A 25,814-nucleotide genomic window follows, 5' to 3' on the forward strand; every position below is an offset into this window, starting at 1 on the left:
TTATAGTAACCAAAACAAAATTCATTTTTCTCAATGTAATTCATATAGGCTCCATGGCAAGAAATAGTTTATTGATCAATATGAAGCAACTGTTTCATGAAGAATTGTCTGTAGCATCATTTAAATGGTTTCAACTAACAGCTGTAGGAATGTTATTATTATTTATTGCCTTCTCTGCACAAATGTAAACAATCTGCACAAATGTAAACAAAATAAATGTTGAATATTTAAGGTTTTCCGAATTTTTCACTAAAACAAATATTATACTTAAACATAATATATAAGGTACCAAATAGAAACTCTCCTGGTTATTTTGGTGGTGGAACCACACTGATCGGTAAAAGAATCACAGAGAAATTGGTGAACATACATAGAAAAAAAAACATCGCCACAAACAAATTGAGAACCTCCTCCTTTTGTTGGTAGTGGGGAAGTCGGTTAAAAAACAAAGATATGTGGACCCACACCATTTTAAAAGTGATTCAACAGTTTTTCAAAGCAGGCCTAATGACCAAATTCAACCATGTGATCTCAATGATGGATGAGCAAGGTTCCATTGAACCATTTATTGACTTCTTTATCCTGAAGTATACACCTCATCTATTTGGATCAGCTGTGAATTTTTTTTATTCAAATAGACTAATAAGCCTGTGTTTCTATTAAAATGTTATTTTTTATCCCTCAATTTGTTCTATATTTTGATAGTTTCATGTGATGTAAAAGAAGTAGATTTGCATTCCTTTCAGTTTGGCTGGATTAAAAAGTTTGCTTATTCAACTGAAATGGGTAATTAAGATCAGTGCACTCTATCGTTGGCTCAATTCAACTAGGCCTACATTCATTTTTATTCTTAAAAAAACTGACTAAAGCTTTTAAGATTGAAATGGAACGTCTACTTTTATCAATAGTCAAAGGGTGGTATTTGATTGAACTTCAAAAATCAAAGAATTTTAACTATGCACAGATGAGTTTTTTATTAGTGAATTCCACTCTATTTCCCTGCACAGATGTCCAAGAAGATCTGTAAGCTGGAGAAGGAAACGTCGTCGTGGAAGCAGCGCTGGGAGAGGAGCCACAATGCCCTGCTAGAGATGGCTGCGGACAAGCAGAAGTCTGAACAGGAGTTGGCTGTTGTGTCACGACAGCTGGTAACACTGCAGGGGCTGTGTCGTACACTGCAGACGGAACGGACCACCATGCTGGCCAAACTGAAGGCCTTCCAAGGTTGGTATGAATTTGTTTGTAGTCAACAAGTTAATTCAGATTGTCTATTTCTAATTCTCAAGCTTATCTCCAATCTTCTAGAAAAGACTCCCATTATTCAGATTGGCCCTGTTGTTCCTAAAGACCCATTAAACTTCATCATGTCTCGACAATTTTCATAACTGATTATGAATGTTTAAATTGTTTACCGTTGGATAAATTATCTGAACCATGAAATATTTATTCTGGACTGTGTAGTGGTTTTCCAATGAGAGTTTGAGCACATAAGTGAGGTTAACTATAGGTTTAGGTATAGTGGTAGCTTGGGGTTCTGTAAAGCGCATTATTGATTTAAAATTAAATGTGTGTATGTATACCTACAAATTGCTTGGTAAGGTACCCTTACCCTAGTCCTTTAAAAAAAAATATGATTTTTGTATGGAAGAGGATGTAGGCCCCCTTCAAGCTTAGAGTTTCTCCATTAATGTCTATAATTAGTATATTATTCTTTAATTTTACTTATCTGTTTTAAAAGATAAACCAATGTAAGAATTGCTCATGGACCTTTAAATAAAATGGAGTTCAGCTAGCTTACCTGAGTATTAGAGTTCAGGGGTTTATTTACGCATAGTATAATGTCCCATTTTGATTTAATACTGTCATTTACATATCACAATATAGGAATAGGACCTCTTCAGAAAAGATAATTAAAACCTATCACGCCTAACTTTTATTTTATTGTGTAACGTCTGTGCTCTAACTTTTTCTTTTTTAGAGTATGCTAGATAAATAACAACTGCCTTTCACACAAAAAATCTAAAGGAGGGAAATTTATGTAGCCATTTACCAACCTTGTTCTTGTATGTACAATTAGAGAAAGTGTTTATCTTTAAAAGTTAATAGGCTACATTCACTATGATCTTCCTCAAAAATTGTATTTACTTATATTTTATTTTTCTACAAAAATAACACCTAGGATAACCCCAATACAGTACCTACAATTTTTTGCCTCTTTCTATTCTGTGATTAATTTAACAAACTTTGGTTTCAGCTGGCGGACCCGAACCTCCTGAGAAACTGGTTAGCTCAGTGGAGAAGTGCACCAAAAAGTGTGAAGCCTTAAACCAAGACATGAATCACGTCATGGAAAACAACAGCAATCCGGTTCTAGACAGTTACACAAAAGACATCCTGGACTCGTTCAAAGAGAGTGTTGCGGCAGAAATTAATGCAGCAATGGCTGCTGAAACTAATGCAGCAACCAACAATGCCTCTAACAATGCCGTCAATAATACATGTGTAACTTCACCGACAACAATGCCTAATCCCTTACCTGATGTTGTGGGTGATACAAATCAGATTGTGGACAACAGCCCGGATGTTAACAACGGAGCTTGTCCGCGACTGGAGAATCTCTCTATAACCCCTGGTGCGCCTGAAAACTCAATTCCGACTGCGGTCAATACTGAAACAGTGCAGGAAAGTGTTAGTGGCACTGAAGTGAAGGAAACATCAACCCAGCCTTCGGTCATAGTGGAGAACTCAACTCCTGTTGTCAACGGGGATGCTCATATAGAAAGTTCTTCATCTGAACCAAATACTCAATCTGATACTCCCAAGTCGCCAGCTAAAAACAGTCCGAAGTCGACGGACAGTGGGAAAAAAGTAAAGGTAATTAATCCTTTTGTCCCAGGATTATTGTAGTCGATTGATGGAGGTGCTCATTGATTTGTTCTTGGTCAACTTTTTTCTGATGTTATGTCAGTAAAGCTTTTTGTAAAAATAATTCCGCAGTGCAGAGAAAGTTCTCTTTGCCTAGCCTTCCTATAAGTATTATGGCTCTAAACCAGTTGTTCGTACTATCACATGGCTAAAACATGTCATCTACGCAGGATTGGCAATTTCAATCTGATCAGCAGGATAGAAGTCCTGTCTTTAACACTGTTGTTTTTGTCAAATATTTTGATAGACCTACACAGTCTGCCAATGTATTTAGAACTAAGCTTTGCTTGGATTTAACTAACCATTAAATGTATTATATATAAGTTAATTAACATTATTAAAGTAAGTAGGGTAATCAATGTGAACACATAGATTAGATGGCAGTAAAAATAACCTGTATCAGCTGTTTATTAATTGACAATAACATGGACACTTTCAAGTGCTGTATGGCGGAAACTGGATTTTTCCTAACCTTGAGACCAACACCGATCGATTTCTCGTGGCTAAATACCTCATAATAAACAACAAATTTAAAATCCTTGAACAATAATTAAAGTGTATTTTGCTTAATGGAACAATAATTTAATCCCCTTTATTAATTATGATAAATTAATACACCTTTAAGTCCCTTCTTCTTCTCAAGTATCTTCAATTTCATCTCCCGCGGTCGTGTAGACATCATCATCGACTCCCGCGGTCACGGAAACGTCTTCGTCGTCTTCCGGGATCGCGGCAATAGCGGTTTCTGATCGCACGAACTTCGTAGACGTTTTTCGTGCATTTTAAGAAAGTGCTTTCATTGATGGCATTCCAGTAATGCAACATTTTTACTAATCCGACAAATATCACGGTCCTATCTTCCTATATCACCACGGTTGCTATATCTATCGGTCCTACATCACGGTACTTGGAATCTACTGTGTTTAGAGTATTAGCTGTTTTTAAGCTGTCCCTCTGCTGTAATAATGCTCTTAACAGGGTGTGTATTGTTTTACAGCTAGGTAATTTATCCTTTGATGTTTTCAGGAAGCAAATAAGAAGAAAAAGAAATAATGAATGTGAAAATCCTGTTCCAGTAGTTAAAACTGAAGAAGTCGGCATTTCTCAAGTATAATGTCAGAAGAGGTTCTTCATTGCAGCACCAGTAATTCTAAAATGTTTCATTGCGTTTGTTTTTGTAATATCTGGCTTCATATTTATTTAAAAACTATTTCTAAGCATAAACCATTCAAAAAGATAATTCGGCTATGGAAATATGTTATAACTTCAAAATTTGTATCATCACTATAATGTGTATTATTTATTTATATGTTTATAGAATTAATTCCCTCATGCAAACATTACATGGGAAAACTATCGTTTTCTTGTAAGGTGTTTTCACCATTGTAGTTAGAGTGTTTTTTACTGAAAAATATAAGAAAAATAAATAAATTTGTTGCTTGGATAAATTAAATTTGAGGTTGTAGTTTGAGATGTTTTGTATTAATTCTCGAGTATGTTTGTTGAAAATTATAGTATTATGAGAATTGGACGATAAGATATACGACTGATTTAATAAATATTATTTGAGTAACTTTAGTTTGTATTTATTCAAAACTCTAGACGAACCTGTACAATGCTACGTATGCCTGCTGATGTTATGGACTGTGTCAATCTTTGAGTTGAAACTCCTACAAAAAGTTTAATTTAAAAACTTATCTAGGTCTTTAATCCATGATACTTAACCTGAATAATGTGTTTGAGCAAATTAAACCGACGTTAAGACTCATAAATCGCAATCGATCACTGAAATTCTTATGATCTGAGTTTCATCAAGGTCGGTTTCATCATCATTATCTTATGTCCAATCCAGGAGTGTGCAAGTACTGAATTTATGAGTTAAGTTGTTAAGTTAAAAAAAAAACCTCCGAGCTTCAAGCGTTTTCAAATTGAGTTTTTGTGTAGCGTAGTGACACACATAATTGCTTTACAATATCAAAATATAGCTTCCCAAAACGATGAAATGGGTACTTTATGGTAGGATGATTTCAATTTGTGTTGCATAGATTCTAGAACCCAATGCCTACACTAACAGACAATGTACAATTTGGCTAATCATATTCAATGTAATTTTAAATCATTTGTTGTAATTTCTAGTCCTTGACCGGTTACTCTTAAAAATATAATACCGTACTTTTATATTATTTCTCAACTACAGTATATCCATTCGTTTTTGTGTTATGTTTATAAACAGTGATGCCTGATTCTTTTCTTGTACTTAGTCTACCGTCTTCCGTGTTTATATAGGAAACCTCACAATATTGTATGGATGGACAAGTAAACGTGATTTTTGTTCATCTTAACTAACTTATTTAATGTTGTAGCAAATATTATCTGTAAACTTCTTCCACTGGAGTATTTAAAATACTCACCCCTAAGTCAAACCTTTACTCAAAATTATCGGTTGCACTCACCCACTTATGTGCAAATATTTCTCTGTACAGTACAAAGATCCGCATGTCTCCTAATGCTGTTGTTTGATTGTAAAGTTAAGGGAAGGGTTTCACCAATAAATAATGAATAAATTAAGTTTACAATACATTATATATCTATCCATACTATTATAAAATAGAGGTGGTGTCTGTCTGTAGCTCTCACGACTAAAATACTAAACTGATACAGCAAAAATTCAACACAAAGATTGTCCACATATCTAGGAATGCTAAACAACGTAAAAGGTGTATTAGCATTGTTTAAATGGAGAAGAGTGGTCATGCATTTAGAAAAGAAAACATTTCTCTGTTATTATTTGTCCATCCCTAACAAATGAGGTATCATTGAAAACTACATAAAATTTACTAACTTTTTTGTCTTCTGCAATTTTTTCGTTAACGGTTTTCATGAAATTTGGCATCAAATATTTAAAACGGCTGCCATTTTAAGACGGTAAATGATTTTTTAGTATAATTTTAAACAAATATAGGTCTTAACAAGATAAACATTTATGCAAAATCAAAATCTCAACGCTGTATCTCAAACCGTTTAGGAGTTATTAATTTTTTTGTAAAAAACACATAAATACAGACAGACGGAAAACTAGCCACCGCAGACAGATGTTCCTATGGTGAAATGTGTTTGTCTTGACCTAAGCAATAACGCTATATACATACTACATATCTCCAGAGAGTTATGGGACACCCTGTATATATTTTGATCAAACAGTAATTTATTTATCAATTATTGTATACCAAAATATTCGTATTTTACTAAAAAACACACTTAATTACTGTCCCTGTAGCAGCAAACATGGGCACTTATTTAACCTAATGTAATTTAAATAGATTTTAATGAAAATCCAATACTGTTCTGGTAAATGGAAATTTGCTTAATCTGCAGGTTAGCTGTGGCGGGGGTATTTTTATAACAGAGGTCCAGGATAATAAGTAGACCATGGGATTGCTTCACAGCTGGAACAGCTTATTGTGCAGCACCTTTGGCTTAATGTGATTAATCTATGTTTAGCTCAACAAAAATTTAGTCAAAAATGCCACTTCACAACAAGGGTGAAATGTTAACTGTGAATTTAAGCCAACAATGCGGTCGGAAAGATATTGATGATACTGCTGCAAAAGCTAAGAAATAGGTAGGGTTAGGTAAATTAAGTACTAGACAAACTTTGCTGGTGAACATTTTTATTCAAATGAATTAATATAGTACAATAGAGAGTGAAAACCATACACAGTTATTTAATTTTCAACATTCTGTTTATGCAATTGATTAAATCCAACAATAACATTTTAAAATATTGGGAAACTGGTTTGAATTATATATAATTCCCATCAACAATAAGACGTCATAAATGTTTGGGGTTTAGATTTTAATATATTTCACACACAATTTTCAAATACAATAAATTCCCTCGGAATGGACACTCATTTATGATCAAGGTTAATTTACATTCACTGGTTTTGTTCATGAAGCGACTTGTAAGTACTCCAGTAGTGCAACAAATACTTTACAAATCCAGGTCCTCAAAAAGTCTCTATACATTAAACTCAGTCTTAGGCCACTAAATCTTAATTTATATGGTCTATTGTAAAGACTGGATCGATGAAGGATATTTACAGTTGATGGGAATTATATGTTATTTCATTCTTGAGGAGGTGTAAAAAAAACAAAGGTTTACAATATGTACATTTAATTTCCACTTTAATAAATTTTATGGTTTTAATAAAATGAGAAATATTATTTCTTGTGAGTTTACCATTGACTTTGGATCCTCAATTGATACATTTTACCAAAACCCTATATTTAATAGTGACTTACCAGAATGATGTCTATTTCACTTTCACACTTATGGATGCTTGGTCAATGGTTTTAGACAAAACTAGTATTTGAATAAAAAACCTAATGTGATTGTAAATACGTATTTGAGCAATAACAAATTTCCTCAAGAGAAACTCAGATTTTTACAGAGTGGAACCAGTTGTAAAAATAAATACTCGAAGAAACTAAAAAATATAAAGAATACAAAAAAGATTCAAAATAAACATAAGACTTAACAATCTCAATTTGACTTTAAAATAAACTTACACATTTTTTATGTTCCTAATAATCTATGTAATACGGATTGAGCAGAAGTGAAAAATCTATTCTACTGAAATAATTGGGAATGGGTTAAATTAGGTAAAGATTCAGTCTTATTCCGTGGTAAAAACAAGTCAATACGGAGTGCATGGTATCATCCCGGTCAGTTTAACTTTAGCACCAAGCTAAGTTAGGCTGGGTTCCTCGAACATTAGTATTGTATGCAAATTTGGAAAACATTAAGTTTTAAGTTCTTGAAATATTTTTAAAACCCTGAGACACGCAAGAGAACCTTTAAAACCACTAGGAAATATACAATTTCTACAATTTTTTAGGCATAGGTTATATTTGGTAGTTCCGTATACAATCAAGCATAAAGAAGACAACTTAAGCCAAGCCAATATTGATTTTTAGGACATGCTTGGCAAATGCTTTCGCTTAGATACGTCTTGCGTTGATCCCAGAATCTCACCTCTAGAAAACAGTTAAGTCTAATGCAGTTTCCAAAATTTCTTTAGGCATCTAGGAAAAGTCTTAAAACTCCACCAAGTGAAGTGAGGTATCTTAAATAATGTTGATGGTTAGTGGTTACCAAACTTAGCTATGTTTTTGCTGTTTGATCATTAGGATAGAGTTTAACTCAAGTCACTATTTGATTGGAGAGAACTAGGTTTCAATTTAAATCGAAATTTCCAATGTATAAGTAAAATGTTTGATCATTGCTTGTAAAGTCTGCAGATGAAATTCAAATGAGAATTCTTGGTGAGAATTTCAAATTCTGTCAAGGCATGAACGTTTGTGACAATAAAATTTTTGTACAAGTGGTTGCTCCCCTTGTTTTGTTATGTTGTTTTTTTCCAAAATCGAGTGTTTTAAGTGGACAGCCTTAGCTTAGAATCAAAACTGGACACTAAATGTTTAAGAAACCCAGCCATCACCTACATGTTCTATCCAAACTAACACAACATGCTAGATTGTCTATAGAGATAGCTGGACTGGCAGTGATTACCTTGTGATAGACAGTAAAACTTGGACTGAAATTATCACATTTATGCATTGTAAACAAATTCAATAACGTAGTTATTTTTAATTGTAACCTATTTGTTTGGTTCCATAAAGTTTTGCTTGTTATATCGCTTAGCATAGCGTAATTCAAAATTTCCTTGTAATTTAAGAGGAACAACTTTGTTAATAGACAATAATTAGTAGTGCTTTCATTAAAGTGATAGAGAAGTAACAAAACAGAGGAAACATTTTTAAGTAGTGGTGTAACCGAACCCTCAGTTGTAATCATAGTTTTTAGGTATACATTGGGACAAATTCACATAGACACAAACACACACATTGTAAGATGGAAGAAGTAACACAAGATTTTTTTTGAAGAAAATGGGAGAAAGTGTTCCTCTGACCATTATTTCAGAATTCTAAAGCAGAAAAATCATAGACGCACAATTGTCAAACTTGATGAATATTTCCTCTTTCATATTACTTCTCTTTAAAAAATTCTAAAATTAAAGAACAATTTTATGTACTAGTCCAGATAAATAAAAATTTACTTTTAAAATCAAAGATTTACTGCCCAGTTACCAAAAATTCAAAACCAAACCGTTAACTTTACACAGCTATCTCTGTTGGCGATAACATCTAAATAAAGCCACTCTTTCATTCAACGTCTAAGCTACTCAAAATTCTAACATTATTTTCTATTCCAGGTAAATAAATAAGGTGGATAAGTACAAATTAACGATACTTACTAACTTATGTTCCTACTTATTATTAGTTTAGACAGTTATTATTTTACACATCTATTTAATGAAGATCTTTTGAATGGAGTATTGTTGGACAATGAAGGAAGATTTTAATGCAAATTATTAAATAACGGGAAGGAAATTAGGTTAGGTTGTAAGTTTCAATTTTTGTTATGGTAAAAACTATCAAATGAAGATCATTCTAATAGAGAAAATGAACGTCTTTGAAATACAGGGAAAGGGGTTCAGTAATACTGAAATGAGACATTCCATTTATGGATCAACTTTTCCAGGACAAAGAAAATATAGTTAAATGAACCACACATAGAAAAAGGTCAAATTTCTGTGTTCATTTTCATACCATGATGGTTGCTGTTGATAGACAAGATTCCTTAGTTTACAAGTTCCCATTTGAGTAGGATAGAAACTGTAGTTTACAGCAGAAACATTGTTTGGTGGCTCTAATAAACTATAAACCGACTTCAACTTTAACATAGGAATGGAATGTCCAATTCACAGTAATAAATCTTTAGTCAAAGACCAAACTATGGTTTCCCATTCACTCTTCAAAATGGTGATTATGGGTACTCCTTATGGCATGTATATTGTATTTTTTCCTGTTGACTGTTTGTAAAACTGTTTCTCCAATGGAATTGTTATCATCTACAATGTTTAGTTCAAAATTTGATTAACTTAAAAAACGTATTGGAAGGTGAATAAGAAACAAAAGTTACCAGTAAGGCGTAACAGAGCAAAATTATAATTTTGGTTTAGTCTAGGGGTTGAACAAATCCTGATTTTAAATCAATATACCTTGGAAATAGATTATTTTACAAGGAAATTTATCAACAACCATGCTTTTCTAAGCATAAAGTGCACAAATAAATTGGTGTTAGTTAATACTGGAACTAGGTATTATTCACCTAGGTTTGATGATTTTGCTATTCATCCAGCAAAAGTTAGTTACACTTTTAAATTTATCAACACCAGAAAATATTTCATGTTGAAACTGAATTAATTAATGGAATAAACTCATATACTTATATTTTGATTTATGATTGTAACTTCTAGACCAAAAAGACAAGAAGGCATTATTTCAACAAAAATATAATAATCAATTTCATAGCCTAATTTATAAAAAACATATTATTATTGAGGTTTCTTTTATAAAACCAAAGCATTAAACATCTATTAAGGAGTTTAAATGAAAATGTGTTGGTAAATTAACTTCTGCTGAATTTCCAACTAATATTTAAAGGTATTCATGCTTATCATGCACACAAACACACATTTATATTTTACAATATTTCTAACACTGCTCATAGACAAGACAATATTCAAAACTGATGATCATGATTCATAATTTTCTGTGAAAAAAGATAAGTTTAAAAAAGAGATAAGTTTTATTGGATTAACAATTTACTTCAACTATGAAACTCAGTTTTATTTTCAGCCGTAAAAATCGTATTGCTACAAAGTATTTTGTTTTCAACCAAATGCACAAAGATTCCTTGATAAGGAGAGCAGTTCAAAACGAATTTTCAGCAGTAAGAATTACATGAATGGATTTATTATAATCTTTTCAATGATAATTGTGTTGGATTCAATGAACACTGTTAGATAAAAAGGTACTAACTTATTAATAGCTAATGCTTATTATTATTAGTACAACAATTTGTGACAAAACATGTAATTGAGAAAAGGTGTATATTTATAGAATCATGTAGTTTACCAGTCACATGGCTTTTAAATAGTTTTTAGTGATTGCTCAAATCAAAGACTTGATTCATTGTTATCTAGTTGTTTTGTAAGTTTAGGCCTTAAAACATAGTTTCAAAAAAAGTACAAATTAAATATTTTTCAAAAGAACATTAGGTTCGAACATTTAAAAACAAAATTTAATAGTACCAACAGTATTTTACGTTTACAAAACAGTTAACTAGTTATAGTAACTAAATACAAATTATTTTTCAAGAGTTTGAGATATGGTAACAGAATACAATTTACTACTGTACTTTTGGATGTCTCACAAATTGTAAAAAAGCTTTTAGACTCTGACCTTATCTAACAGAATTTAACTTAGTTTACACCTTGAGCATTGTTTAATAGACCTTTGGAGTTAGTAAATACAACCAAGTTTGAATTTTTAAATATTTTCTTTAACATTTGAGCGAAAGGTAACATTTTGTAGATTTATATTGCTAAAGGTATTGCAGCCTACATTTCCTGTTTATTTTGACTTTGTGCTACAACTTATAAATACAATAGACAGCGTATAATGTTGATGAGCTAAAGATGCTCAATAAGACAAGTGTTATGAGATTTTTAGAGATGAAAAATGACGCAACATTCTTAACACCTAGTTCCACAATATCCATTAAAAAATCCTCTCGTATAAAACGTACGAAATTCTTACAAAACTTTACCCTAATTCGAATAAGGTGTGACTTTGATGAATCTACTTTAGTCCAATGAAACGGCACATTGTTTTCTTAAAATATTTTTTTAACTCAATCAACTTCTCATATACCTTAAATTTTGTTACTACCAAAAACTTACAAGTCAATAAAAGATACAATCAAATCCCAAAGTGTGGCAGTTTTTAGCTTTGTGATATATGTGTAGTGTGTGCAGCTCGTGACACATAAGCTGGCACTTGACTGACGCTACTAGCCTAGTTCACAAACATTATGTGCCGTCATGGGGGTTGCGTTAACTGTCCTCGCTACCCTCGTGAAGGCGCTCAAGTACATGAAACACACGAAAGTACACCCCATGAGTCAGAGGAAATGTTTGCAGTCCAGTCTTATCCTTACCTCAAACCTCCCCCACCTACACTGCATGTGTTAGGCCCAAGTGCCAGCTTAGGTGTCACGAGCTATAATGTAGTAAAGATCGTCTTCAGTTCGATCAGTCTATAAATAAATTTTGTTAAACCGTATCACATCCAACACCCTTTAGGCCCATGAAGATCTGTAATCTTGGAAAATCCTATTCACAAAAGTGCAACGATTCCTCATAACTTCTAAAACACCCAACGTTCAACAGTCAAAATGTAGGGGCATGCAAGGTAAACATTAAACATTCATTTTTGTGCTTTCAAACACTGTTAAAAAGTTTAGTACGCTTCCATTTGCTTGTATATCCATTGAAATAACAAGTTGCATTTTATTAGCCCATGAATGATGAGTTTTAGTTATATTCTGCTTAATGTCAATCTATTTATTTTCATCACAAGATTACAAAAATGCTCTTCTAATACTGATAATGATTTGAGACTCACAGTGATACATAATACTGTACATATATCATAGAAATTATTTTTTACTTGCCTTGTTAGTGTTTTTAAGAAACTTTCTTTATGATTTGTATTGCTATATTTGTCTGCAAAAGTAGTGAATGTACATACATACAGCAGACTCCGTCTCATTGGGATGAGTTTGGTTCTGACCGTCCTTTGGTATAACCATTGACTATACACAGACTATACATTCTGTGTGTAGTCAATGGTATAACTCACACATTCACACAGACACCAGTTTGTCCTTAGCCCATGTAAAAAAACAAGTCACAATCAATTTGTCTAACCTTTTTTCTGTACATACATATATAAATGCTGCATTCCTTTATTATTAACAGTATCAATGTAGTCCAACAATATTTCACACAGTGTTTAGACTTGAAACTTAATTAACTTTGGCCAAGGGTACCAACCAGAAACATCCAAACGAAAAGAAGTCTACTGTAGGAACTAGTATTAGTTATGATTATGGAATTCACAATAATAGCTGTAGTCAGAGTTTTCCACTAACACTTACAATACCCAAAATAAATTATTTATTGCACTGTTTTAAAGTACAAGGTAGTTGTAATCAATTGATTTAAAGTCTCAATCAGTTAGGCAAAATTACTGACTATAGATGTACATATATGCAGTAGAACCTTATCAACAACCTTGTGGTTGATTTTACTACAAAATTGATTATACTTTTGCAAATTCACTTTACAACTCACTCTAATACAAGTACAGATTCAAAACTCTAGAGTCTTGTTAGGATTTTGAGATGGAGACAGATGGATACTAGAGACAGTTTTGCTTGATAAAATTCCGTAGGAGAAGAACTGTATTGTTTAAAAAGAAATGAGAGGTTGTCAACTAAAAATCTGTAATTTATAGTAACTCAGAGTCGATTCTAAATAACTAATATTCTCCCACTTTATTGTTTTCCTCTCAGCAGACCTGACTAGTTATCATACAGCCTCATATTTGGTACTATTTAACAAAAATCAAATTTATCTTAATTGTTTATTACACACATTGGTTCATTACATGCAAAATATCTTAGCCAATGTAAAACAAAAACTAGTAAATATCTGCCAATTAATCAAATACCCATTCTGTGAACAATTTGATCATTTAACTGAACTTTGAATTACTCGATTACAAAGACTAACTACTTTTTCGATTAAATCATGCGAGCATAATGCTAAAAAGAGAGCCTTCTCCATCCAACCTATAGTATCTCAATCCATCTCCACGGTTCTATGTCCTTTAAATTGTAAGAAAACCAACAGATTTAATGACCAATTTAATCATCACCGTATACGTGCCTTGCATGTCCCCGAGGCGGAGGGCAGTGGTGGGGGGAGATTACTGGGCGACGCGGCTGCGTTTGTTCACGTCCGCCGTGATGATCGAAGCGCTGTGGTACAGTTTGAGCAAGTCGAGGGCTTCTTGTGCCTGCCGCTTGTCGTTCAACGCGCGGCTGCTCGCTTCCTTAAGCTGGTCCAGAAACGCTCTGTGAAACCATACAACTGTGTGCCGTATTAAATCGTCTCTGGCATTTTTTCAAAGCATTAACATTTTAAACTGATATGCCTAAAACAGGTATTTGTCAGTAACAAATATATGTATGTAGCTGAGTGGTTATAGTGCTCGTCTAGTATTCAAAAATTGTGTTTGGGTTTTCAAAACATACTTTTTAATAACATTTATGGAAACTTATTACATTTTGTTGTAGAAAATCTCAATTAATTGTCTTTCATGCGGCCAAATTCAAACCATCAAGACTTATCCATATAGCCCATCACATTGTACCCCTGAACTAATACATACTAATTGTTGCCGAGTTACATAAGTATGTTGGTTGAACAAAATAGAAAATAACAAGGAAAAATTAAAAATAAGACTTGTAACACGTGTTTATAAAACCATCCACAGTATACTAGGAAATTACCAAGGGAAAAACATCAGTTGTAGCTATTGAGCAAATATTACACTGAAGATTAGATTACTCTATATAGGGGAAAATAGAGCGAGTGTTGATGAGTGTTAAGTGTTGGTGCCCTTAGAGTGCACTGGCGTCAAATCAATGTTTCACTCTTATTCAAGGGTAGATTTTACAATTTTTATGCACTCTTTTACACACTCTACAGCTTACATAATTTGGACAGCTGTCTTCAGTTGAATTAGTATTTTAAAGTCAATTGTATTAACAATAATCTTTATAGTAAACAATATACGCTTGAATCTGACTTATCTGTCTTCAGCTAATCCATCATGCGAGAGTATTTTAGAGAGTATGCTTATGCTGAAGTTTTCCCTTTATATTGCTTTTACAATCTAAATAAACTAAACCGAGCCATGGTCCATCCCCCGATACTAATTCATTATTGGACAAAAAATAAATTTTTAATTTCAACTAAACTGTACTACTGTACTGTATTTTTTATTGGATAAATACAACTAACTCTTTACACGTTAAAAATTATTATATTTAAAATGAGAGTAATTTCAGTTTCTGATCCAAAGTAAAAATTCTTATTTAAACATCATTACTTTCATCGTTGGATGAATACAACCCTTTAAAAATTGGAAATAACCACAATAGACCAGCTAAAAATAAAAGCCATAAAAAGAGACTTGAATGAAATCCATTATATTGTAGGGTTGAATAATTGTGACTGCATTCATAAGTAACTTCAATACGCCATGGTAACCTATTCAGTTTTAATTGGGTTCATTAACCAAAAAGCTTATAATATGAAACTGTAGTTGACTATAGTATAGTATTTTCACGTGTTTTTTCCCCATTTTTTTTATTTTATTTTGATTACAAATGGTGATTTCACTATAAAAGCCATAAAATTACAAAAATACCCCCGCCGCAGCAAACCTGCCGACTAAGCGAATTTCCATTTGTCTTAATTGATTTTCAATTAAATATATTAATAACATTAGGTTTAACGAGTACCTAGGTTTGCTGCTACAAGGAAACTAATAAAGTGTGTTTTTGTAAAATATTGATAGCTTAGTACAAAATAAATAAATTTGATCAAAATACAAAATATATCCATAAACAAGCAAACTACAACATTTGACAATATTCTCCATAAGAATAACATGGGAATTTTAAATTTACAATTTTTTTAATTTTCTCCGTTACTATTAACCGAACAAAAATACTTTTATATACTAAATTAATTGTTTTTTTAAGCTCTTTAAAAAGGTCTAAAGAGAAATTGGGAAATTTTGTGTTTTGAGGGTCAAAAGTGAGAAAAACCAATTTTTACCCCATAAAACCCCCCGTAAAGCCCCGTTCCCATGGTCCGATCATGCTGGTTCGCGAACTCATTCAAGTTTATTCCGCTTTACACCTTTAAACCAAATTTCATCAAAATCGGACAAAAATTACTCAAGTTATCGCGTTCACGGACGTATATATATATATATATATATATATATATATATAGACATATATATATATATATATATATATATATACGTCCGTGAACGCGATAACTTGAGTAATTTTTGTCCGATTTTGATGAAATTTGGTTTAAAGGTGTAAAGCGGAATAAACTTGAATGAGTTCGCGAACCAGCATGATCGGACCATGGGAACGGGGCTTTACGGGGGGTTTTATGGGGTAAAAATTGGTTTTTCTCACTTTTGACCCTCAAAACACAAAATTTCCCAATTTCTCTTTAGACCTTTTTAAAGAGCTTAAAAAAACAATTAATTTAGTATATAAAAGTATTTTTGTTCGGTTTACATATATAAAAATTTGAACGAATGGTGTTTTTGGACTCTGGGGACATCAAAATGAAAAAGTAAATCGGTCCCGGGCTTAAGTCTTACCATGAGACCTACGGTAATAGCTACTTTCCTATAGGGAAATTCGCTAAAACAAGGAACGTTTGTGTGTTTGTTTGTTTGTATGTATGTATGTTTGTTTATATACTATGTATGTTTGTTTGTTTGTTTGCAGTTCAATCACAAATTAACTACTGGTCGGATTAGGTTGAATTTTGGTATGATGAAAGCTCACATTCCTGATTAACATATAAACATATTCTTATCTTGAAAATCCTTTGGGCTCCGCCCCAGTGGCTCTAGAGTTTTCCATGTTAACCTCGAGTATTCATATTTAAAAATAATTAAAGCATTTTACCAGCTGTTTCAACTACACAAGTTGGTTGTATGAGATTCAACAGCACTAAAAGGTTATACGGATTACCACCAGGGTGCAGCACTATTAATTATTTTTGCATTTATGACAACAGCTTATTTGAACCAATGAATACAAACCGGTTAAGTTACCTTGATTCTGTCCAAGTAATCCTTTATGTCGTCATTAGTGAGACCGGTTTCGATGTCTATGATGGCATCATTGTCAAGCTAGACGTAAAATCGCTCCTAAGAGGTCGTCATGAGTCTAGCTTGACAATGATGCCATCATAGACATCGAAACCGGTCGCACTAATGACGACTTTTTTAAAAGGATTACTTGGACAGAATCAAGGTAACCTCCTGTATACAATTCATGAAGTAATCCGGAAGGCAACATACAAGATGAATACAAACCCTTTAAGAAGCGCAATGCCTTTGCAAAAAATTCAGTCTAGAAATATTTGAATTTTCTATACTTCCCGCGGCAGTCGCTAGGTAGACTGTCGCGAGCGCACGGCCAAGTCAGCTGTCTGAATGACAGAGAGTGAGACAAAGAATCTGCTTAGAAAGAGAGAGAGGTAGAGTAGCATGGCCGCCGTGCGAGCGATCGTAGCAGCGGCCATGCTAAGCTCATTTCGGCGGTAAAATTACAGTCTGACTATTCTCCATAGCATTTTGCATTTTAAAGGGTTTGTATTCATTGTTTGAACCAAGCAGCAACAACAATCTGTGAGAAGTTAACTTTTTTCAATTGTTTAGGTGCAGAGGTAGAACATTATGGCTATGGTAGATGTGCTATAGTATACTGTAAATAATTATAGGCTAGTAAATCAAATTTTCTTAAAACGCGTCCTTTCCCATTGCAAATGCAAAGCATGAGTATAGCTGCAAAAAGCATTTCAAAGCCAACCCCATACAGTATACCCCCTCTTAACCGACCCTAATGGGACCGGACCTAGGTCGGATAACTCAAAAGGTCGTTTAAAACGAGCAATCCCTAAAATCATAACAAAATGAAGCACTATTCATTTGGAATTATATAATCATTATTTTGAAGTCATGCTTGCATTATTTATAAAATAAAACTACTCTTATCTCCTTTTTCGTATTGATAGAAGAGTCACAAATAAACACATACCACGGTGGAGTCAAATAGGCTAACTTTCAGTGGAATATATTATAATAATAGGCAATAATCAATGAAAATTCCTATTTAAATAACTTTAGTACTGTAATGTATTAATTATTGATGCCTTCCAAATCCATCGTAATACAGTACAGAACCTTTTGTCGAAATTAAAGATACAAGCAACCATTTTGTTACAAGACAGGATGTTTATTTATAGCCTCTCACTGGAGGCTCGAGGCACAAATACTATCTTGACCTTGGAGTTGTTAACCCCCCTTCCTTGCCCTCTCTACAAGTTGCGTTGTTTGTTTACTCCAGTGATAAGATAATCAGTTCTCAAAATCGTAAGGCACTTTATGATGTTATAAATTTGCCGCACAGATAACAAACAGATCAGATGCGCTCGAACTACGAACGATGATGACAAACTGTCAATAGGCTGTGCTATATTTTTTGTGATCAACACAAAATAACTTATTCTTAGTCATATCCTGTGGAGATAAGCGTATGGTTCAGTTCTCATCGCCCAGCGTGGGAGCGGAAATGCCGAGATTCCTAGAAAGCGGCGGTTAAACCGAGCTGCTCTCAAAGCAAGGTCGGTTAAAACAAACTGTATTATTTTACGATCGAAGGCGGATAATCCGATTATCGGTTAATACGAGGTCGGTTAAAAGGGGGTCTACTGTACAAAGGACGGGTACTCTGCTAGTATAATATCATGGTACCTTTTTTTTAACGCTAAACAAAATGGTACATCATTAAATGCAGTAAGAATTGTGATTCAAGAATATAGTGATTTTCCCCATTAAAAAACCATTGTTAATCTATTGTTGTTACTCAACCGCTTACCCAATTGTTGTTGACAAGCTAATGGGAGAAAGTATGTGTCAGTTTGCTAATACTGTTTACTAAAAATATTTGTTAGAATGTTTACTTTTGCAATATATGGAATCGGTGCAACGGGTTTTACAAAACAAAAAATAGTAAAAAATTAAAGGAAATAATAAGATTAAACGTTCTCCCTGTTTAGTAATTTAATTTTAGGCAAAGTTAATTTTAAATTGGTAAAGTAAAATCCAAGTTGCAAATTAGGTCAATCAAATTTTGTATCAGTGTTTGTTGACCCAAAACTATCGTACCTTACAAACGGTTTTAGTCATTCACTTTTGGAGTTGTCCCGTGAAAGTTGTTATTGGGCTGAGGGTTTCTACTGTTTAGAAAGGCATCCAACATTTTTTTGTTTCCAACTGAGAATTTTAAACCATCAAGCAAGGTGACAGTTTACTTTTTGAATTTAAAAGATTGATTTACAGAGAAGAAATCCCTGGTAAAACTGTTTGAAAACTCTGATTTAAGTAAAAAAAACTATGATAAAAAAGAACAAGAATCAAACTAATCTTAACTACAAATCGACAGGTAGTAAACTAAAGAATCCAGAAGTAAACTCTCAATTTACTATACAGTGGACCCTCTACAAGCGGGCACTGTACCACTCCGGTACTCCAGTAATCCGGTGTTTTTTGACGGGTGTGATATTGGATTCAAGTTGAAATATAATGTGACAGTTTTTTTAGGCGCTTCACAGTAACAGAAACATTATCATAGTCTTCCGCAATCACGGCAATTCTAATCATCTCCTTCGGCCGTGTAGACATTGTTATTGTCTTCACGGACGTGTAAACAATGTCGGGATTGTTATCGTTCCGTGTTCAGGGCAAAATTCTGAATATCCCTTGCGGTAACGGAAACATAATCCTGTGCGATCATGGCGAATTTACACCAGCTTTCTTGGCCCAGTAACATTCTGTAGTCCGGCAGTATCACGGCCCTATATCTGCCAGATAACTGAGAGTCTACTGTAATTTACTGTTTGGACACAAGAGAGCACAATATTGTACTTATACTAAGATTTAAACCAAAAATTGAATTAACAAACCCACATCCTATCCTATACCAACTTTACAGGAATATCTGTTGTTTTCAAGTATTTTTTTATAATTTAAATTTAACCAATATTTCTGATTGCAATGGCCCATAAAATTCATACAAAACCCTACATAGGTATATCATTAATCTATCACTGTTCAATTTCTTAAGTTTTGATGAAAGGTAAATTCTTTGAAATACCGGGTGCGGCAAAAGTCAGGGTACCGCTGCAGACCGGTGAGCGTCATTGTTTATCTCTCGCGCTATTTTATTATCTCTTACTTTCACTCATTCTAATCCAACATCAAGTCATGTTTTATTTTGCATTCTTTATTGAGGATTTTTTGTTAAGTCAGTACTGTATTCCGCCTGTAACCGTGAAGTGAAGTTGGTGAGTGTATTGCTTGATCTATTTACAATCTATATATCAGTGTTTAAATACTAACTTCACAGAATGGATAGGACGAAGAGGAACTATTGATTGGCCAGCTAGGTTTCCAGACTTAACTCTGTGCGATTTTAGTATGTGGGGTTTGTTAAAAGAAAACGTGTTTTCGGAGAAACCTCAAAGTCTAGACCACTTAAAAGAATTGATAATGGAACATGTTGATGTTATATTCACACCACAACTATGTAAAAGTATTTGCAAATCAGTGTTGAAAAGGTGCTACATGTGTAAAAGACAATTGAGGTGGTCACTTGGAGCAGCTTCTCCAACAAGTACTTGCAATAATACTGTTATAGTTATGTTTAATACTAGCTGTATAGTTTAGCTGCAATTTCGGTAAGTACGCTGACGCCGCACCCTGTACTTGAATGAAATCAAAGTTTTTTTTCACTAAATGTCCAAAGAGAAACAAGTAACAACTTTCCAAAAAATCTTCTTAAAGTTTAGCTGCTACTCCAGAACTTTTGTTTGGATCATCTGTTTCTTGTATTACATTGGAAATTGGAAACGAGGCCACAAAATTATTTATGAACTATAGTAGCCTACTTCTTTTATCAAATATAACCTATCATAGAGTTACCTAACATTATAGGCAACACCACACTTTTATCATCATCAGTTCAAATGAACAACAGGACACTCTGTGGGTGCCTCAATTTGACAGGAAACGTTCATTTTCATTCTACAACTCGCTAAAACCCTAACGTGAGAATGGGATGTCTAGTAGGCTTACTTCATATTCAAAGTAGATTTGTTCATAAAAGCTAAGAGCTTTGGGGTGCTTACAAAACCAATCACACTAGTTAACTGCTCCGCCACAGGAATAATGTCAGCAATAAAAGACAATGTTAGTGGGTATTAAAAGTCCAATCCGATGAACGACATTCCCATAGACACACAAAAACAAGACTAACTGGTGTAAACTTTTGAGTGATTTCAAGCTTACAGCTCGTGACATCTAAGCTGGCACTTTGCCGATTCCTACTAGCTTCTAATTAAAAAACATTGTCCTGTCATGTGGGTTGCGTCAACTGCCCTCGCAACTCACGTGAAGGTGCTCAAGTATATAATGCACGGGGAGTCAACCCTATGAGGCAGCGGAAATGTTTGCAGTCCGGTCTTTTCCATACCTCCACCCTCCTCCTGCCTACACTGCCCGCGCTAGGCCAAGTGCCAGCTTAGATGTCACGAGCTGTACAGAATTTACAAATTGAGATTAGTACCTGTCTGGGACGATGTCTACAAGGCTGTCAGGGTCCATGTCAGAGAGGAGTTCCAGCTCACAGCCACCCAGCAGAGAAACGTGGCCCACGTCTCCCCTCAGCCGAGTCAACAAACCGCTGATACCTCTGCCCCCATCTATCTCGTCAGCACTCCTGCAAAAGGAACATGCTTTAAGTAGGGTAGTTTTGAGGCTAGATTGGCTTTAATCATTGTAATTTGAGGTTTAGGTATGCTAAAACTGATAAAAGTGGGGGGAGTTGTTGGTTCGTTTTAAGCGGGGTATTTTGAGATTAGGTAGGCTTTAAGCATAGTTAGGCTATTTTAAGATAAGGTAGGCTTTAATATTTTTTTCAGGTTAGGTACTATATGCTTAAAATACAAATTGATGACTTGAACCATTAAATGTATAAGCTACTAGGCAGCATGGTGCCTGTTTAACTATAATGTTCAGTACTGTAGGCCTATAGACAAAAATGTAAATTTCCAGCATTAGGATAACTATGGCATGGTAATTCGAATAGGCCTACCCTTTTTATTGCAACACCTTGACATTTTTACTGACAAGGTCAACATAACTGATTTTGGAACTTCTTTGTCAGTAATTCTAAAAACCAACTTTATTTCATGTTATTAAAATCAGCAGTGATAGACTAAGGATGAATGAACAATAAATTTACCCTACAAGAAGTTGTAACAACCAACAAGATTAATTTGATCTCTTACATAGGCCTAACTGTGTTATAATTTTTACCACTAAATAAAACAATCATTTTATTAAAATAAATACTAGTATAACATTTCTCAGTACGTGAAACATTCCCTACCTCTGTGTGCGACCCGGAGGCACCCATTTTTCATTAGGAGCCAAAAGCATCAAACTCGTATTTCTCTCCAACGTTGAAAAGTAATCTTCTTCATCTACTTCGGTTCCATCTTGTTCAAGAACTACTTTCACGGCTTCTCCGTTCAGACCCAGTTTCTCTTTTGCTGAAAAAATATAATCCTATAGATGTTGTATTAAGTTGGTAGTTGTTAACCATGCATGTGAACAGTTTTGATTGTAGACCACATTTTAAAGTGATTACTATGTAAAATTGAACTAAGTTGGGCCCTACACTATATTACTCAAACTAAGTTTTTCCATAATTGAATGTTAAAAAAAGAAATCACGCAGACTGTGCCCAAAGGCAAAAAAATAGAACTATTTATAAATTTGTAAAACTTTAACTTAGGCTAACACATTCGATTCCGATTGCTACATATATGCGACGCTGCGGACATTGCCACGGATCAAGGTACACATTTTAATATTACACATCTAGACGGGGTGTCCCTTGGTTAACAGTACATGCAGACCACGGGCCAGTGATGTAGCAAAGTAAAAAACAGTTTTGTCAACTATTATATTACGTCACTCATCATCATATATCCACAAACCAAGGACATCTCTGTGGACCACTGAAGAGAATTCAGTGCCTTCAAATAGACCGTTATGAAGATATAAACTTTTTATTAGCATTGGGACACCGACACAAATATGCGACATCAGTCTATTTTCATACAACCAGCTGTCGCATAAGACAGCAGTCTAAGGATAGAAACCGGCCGTGGCATCCGTGTTGCTGGTCTAATACAAAATGGGTACTTACGTATTAACGGAGGCGACATTTTGTCAGCGCGCTGCGGCGGTTATGTTAGGTTGGGTTATCGTAAATATTATGTGTGTAGGACTTTCCTCGCTTCGTTATGAATCGAACGATACCAGACGAGTTATACTTTCTATTATGATAACCCAACCTAACATAACCGCCGCAGCGCGCTGACAAAATGTGGCCTCCGTTTAATACATAAGTACCACAAAATGTACTAGGTCTATTGCAGTAGTGAACTTGTTAAGTAAATTAAGTTAACTTAACTGTTTTGCTGAACTTACCCCTGATTACAAAGTCCTGCAGAGACGTTGCCACTACGCCAAACCGTTTCTCTCGGGTGCAATCAACGACTTTGAAAGGCACAATTTCACTTATTTCAGGTTTTTCCATAGTGCTGTATTGTTCTATGCAGTCAGAGTTACTTTTGAAGGCGACCTGTGAGATCAAGTAGCTTACAATATTAGGCTATCTCTATTTAATTACCTTATTTTAGATGGAGATACGTCTGTACCTATAGCTATGATATTTAAGTTAACAATGGAAAGCAGTGGTAGAGATTCAATTACATACATCGCAGAGGATACGCGTCCGGTAACAGGACGTGGATTAGGCGTCCGGCAGTTACTGTCATAACCTAACCTAACCAACCAAACTTAAAGCTGATAATGAAAAAAATCAAATGAAGGTTCAATTCTCTTCATACCATAAAATTATAAATGCCAAAAATTCTAACAAAAGATGTACAGTTAAGAAGAAATTACATTCAAAGCAAAATCTGTGACAAAAAGTTAAAGAAACCGATGGGTTTCGAACCAGGGACCTCTTGGATATCAGCCGAGCACTCTATCCACTACACCACGAACAACGCTGGCCGAACATCGTATCGTTGTGGTAATGGCGTTCCGGGACCCCACAACCCGGTGACGTCGTTACCGGACGCCTAATCCACGTCTGGTTACCGGATGTGTATCCTCTGTGTACATCCATAGTTCTTACACTATATGTCCTTAGATTTTTTTATTTAATATAAATTATAATATACATTTTACAAAAAAAAAAAGAGAAGCCTACCGTAGAGGACTGTAAAATTAGAAATTGACAGTTAAGTTAATTTTTACACAAAAAAATTGGAATCCCAGCTCAATAAAAATAGATTTTGAGTCCATCTAACTGTGAGATATCTGAATTTCCTAAAATAATAGTTTGTTTAATAAAATAATTTAAATTAGTATTAATTACTAACAACTGTTAGTGTTAATTTGAGCTGTTGTTCAGTTGCATCAAAGTGAAACACAAGCTAGGAAAAGTATCCTTACCAAATGAAATCTGCCACAAGAATGGGAAGTAACCCATATATGTGAACTAGTTTAAAAGAGACCGAAATGTAGGGCAAAATAGTTGAGCTAGAACAGGGTTAAGCTATAACCCCTCTTCCTGCTCTACTTTTGGCAAATCAATAACCTACCCCTGGCATCACTAACCCAAATATAAGGGAACCGCCCACACACACAAGTAGAATAATTATATTTTCCAAATACGTTGATAAATAATGATTACGATTTGTCTTACCTATATGAATGACGCGATATTATGTATTTTTTGTTCTTCAAATCACTCAAAAGAACATAAGTTAGCTAGATAAAATTACTGTACTAAATTTGGGATGTTGACTTTGGTTGGTGGGGTTATGTCAGTTGTTGAGGCACTTTGTCCTATCCTATATTACCAAACAATAATATACCTTCACTAGTCACTTACACTGGATAAAATGCAAAGAATTTTAATATAAACTATTTAATTATTTTAAGCTGTTGTTGTGAGAAAAGCAGTTCTATCCACAATATAGGCCTACAGAATTCACTGGGAGCAGACGACAGAACAGCGCAAGCAAGCAAATCAATAACAACTGACGTCGACGTGACGTTTCAGTTCCTTCATCGGCTAAATTCCCTACAGCTGACCTGTGACCTAAAACCCACACTCTCCCCCAAAATACTGTAATTGAAATTGAATGAGGGTGGGATGATGAAGCGTGGTAAAAAAGAAGGGCGAATTAAGTTACCATTACTAAAACCTTAACACCTACCAAATTATTTCTACTCAGATGTAAGATATTCTTTTCAGGAAAATTGTACTGTATATGGTTTTAGTTTTTAACGAATTTCCCATATAGGGAATAAGCTATAACCGTAGTACTCATGGTAAGACCTGGACCCGGGACCGATTTACTTTTTCGTTTTGAGGTCCCTAGAGGCCAAAAACACCATCCCTTCAAATTCATATATATATATATATATATATATATATATGTCCGTTAGCGCGACAACTCGAGCAAAAATTATCCGATTTTGATGAAATTTGGTACAAACGTGTAAACCTACGTTTATTCGAACGAGTTCGCGAACCAGGGTGATGGGGTTTTCCTATTTTTGACCCAAAAAACATCAAATTTTGCAATTTCTTTCTAAACTATTTTGTAGCGCTTAAAAAAACAAATAATTTAGTATATTGAAGCATAATGGGTATTCCAGGATCTGTACCAATTACCGAGCAATTAATTGTATCTTAATGTTTTGTGTGTTTTGGCGCCCGTAGCAATGAATACACAAACTATAGTTTGTGTATTCATTGCCCGTAGGATTTGGAACAGAGGGGGGGGGGCAAATATACAGTGTGTAAATTAAGTATTGAATCAAATCTGTGTTTTTAAAACCGAAATAGATAGAAATATTCGGTTTGTGGC

At 34.1% G+C, this 25,814-nt stretch overlaps 2 protein-coding genes across 9 annotated transcripts in view; one reads left to right on the top strand and one right to left on the bottom strand.

Moving 5' to 3' along the window:
• Positions 1–4,498, top strand: part of LOC128992409 (alpha-taxilin) — a 30,179-nt gene extending 25,681 nt beyond the window's left edge. For all 4 annotated transcript variants that reach the window (XM_054415975.1, XM_054415972.1, XM_054415973.1 and 1 more), the window contains exons 8-10: positions 1,008–1,224; positions 2,255–2,874; positions 3,952–4,498. In XM_054415975.1, the coding sequence (XP_054271950.1) occupies positions 1,008–1,224; positions 2,255–2,874; positions 3,952–3,978 (864 nt within the window). In that variant the 3' untranslated portion in view covers positions 3,979–4,498. The remainder of the gene's footprint in view (positions 1–1,007; positions 1,225–2,254; positions 2,875–3,951) is intronic.
• An 8,555-nt stretch (positions 4,499–13,053) lies between these two features.
• The window catches only part of LOC128991648 (cell death activator CIDE-A-like), a 32,730-nt gene continuing 19,969 nt past the window's right edge, over positions 13,054–25,814 (bottom strand). The window contains exons 1-5 of one of the 5 annotated variants that reach the window (XM_054414723.1): positions 24,830–24,946; positions 23,353–23,506; positions 22,244–22,406; positions 21,419–21,571; positions 13,054–14,038 (exon numbers count right to left, since the gene is read on the bottom strand). In XM_054414723.1, coding sequence (XP_054270698.1) covers positions 13,891–14,038; positions 21,419–21,571; positions 22,244–22,406; positions 23,353–23,461 — 573 coding nt within the window. In that variant the 5' untranslated portion in view covers positions 23,462–23,506; positions 24,830–24,946 and the 3' untranslated portion in view covers positions 13,054–13,890. Of the gene's footprint in view, positions 14,055–21,418; positions 21,572–22,243; positions 22,407–23,352; positions 23,507–24,387; positions 24,492–24,640; positions 24,947–25,814 lie in introns of those variants that run through there. The other 4 variants (XM_054414721.1, XM_054414726.1, XM_054414722.1 and 1 more) reach the window with 4 other exon arrangements.

The sequence above is a fragment of the Macrosteles quadrilineatus genome, unplaced genomic scaffold (genome assembly GCF_028750875.1).
Source record: "Macrosteles quadrilineatus isolate MER2022 unplaced genomic scaffold, UCM_ALF_1.0 Scaffold_4__1_contigs__length_99947679, whole genome shotgun sequence".
Lineage (NCBI taxonomy): Eukaryota > Metazoa > Arthropoda > Insecta > Hemiptera > Cicadellidae > Macrosteles > Macrosteles quadrilineatus.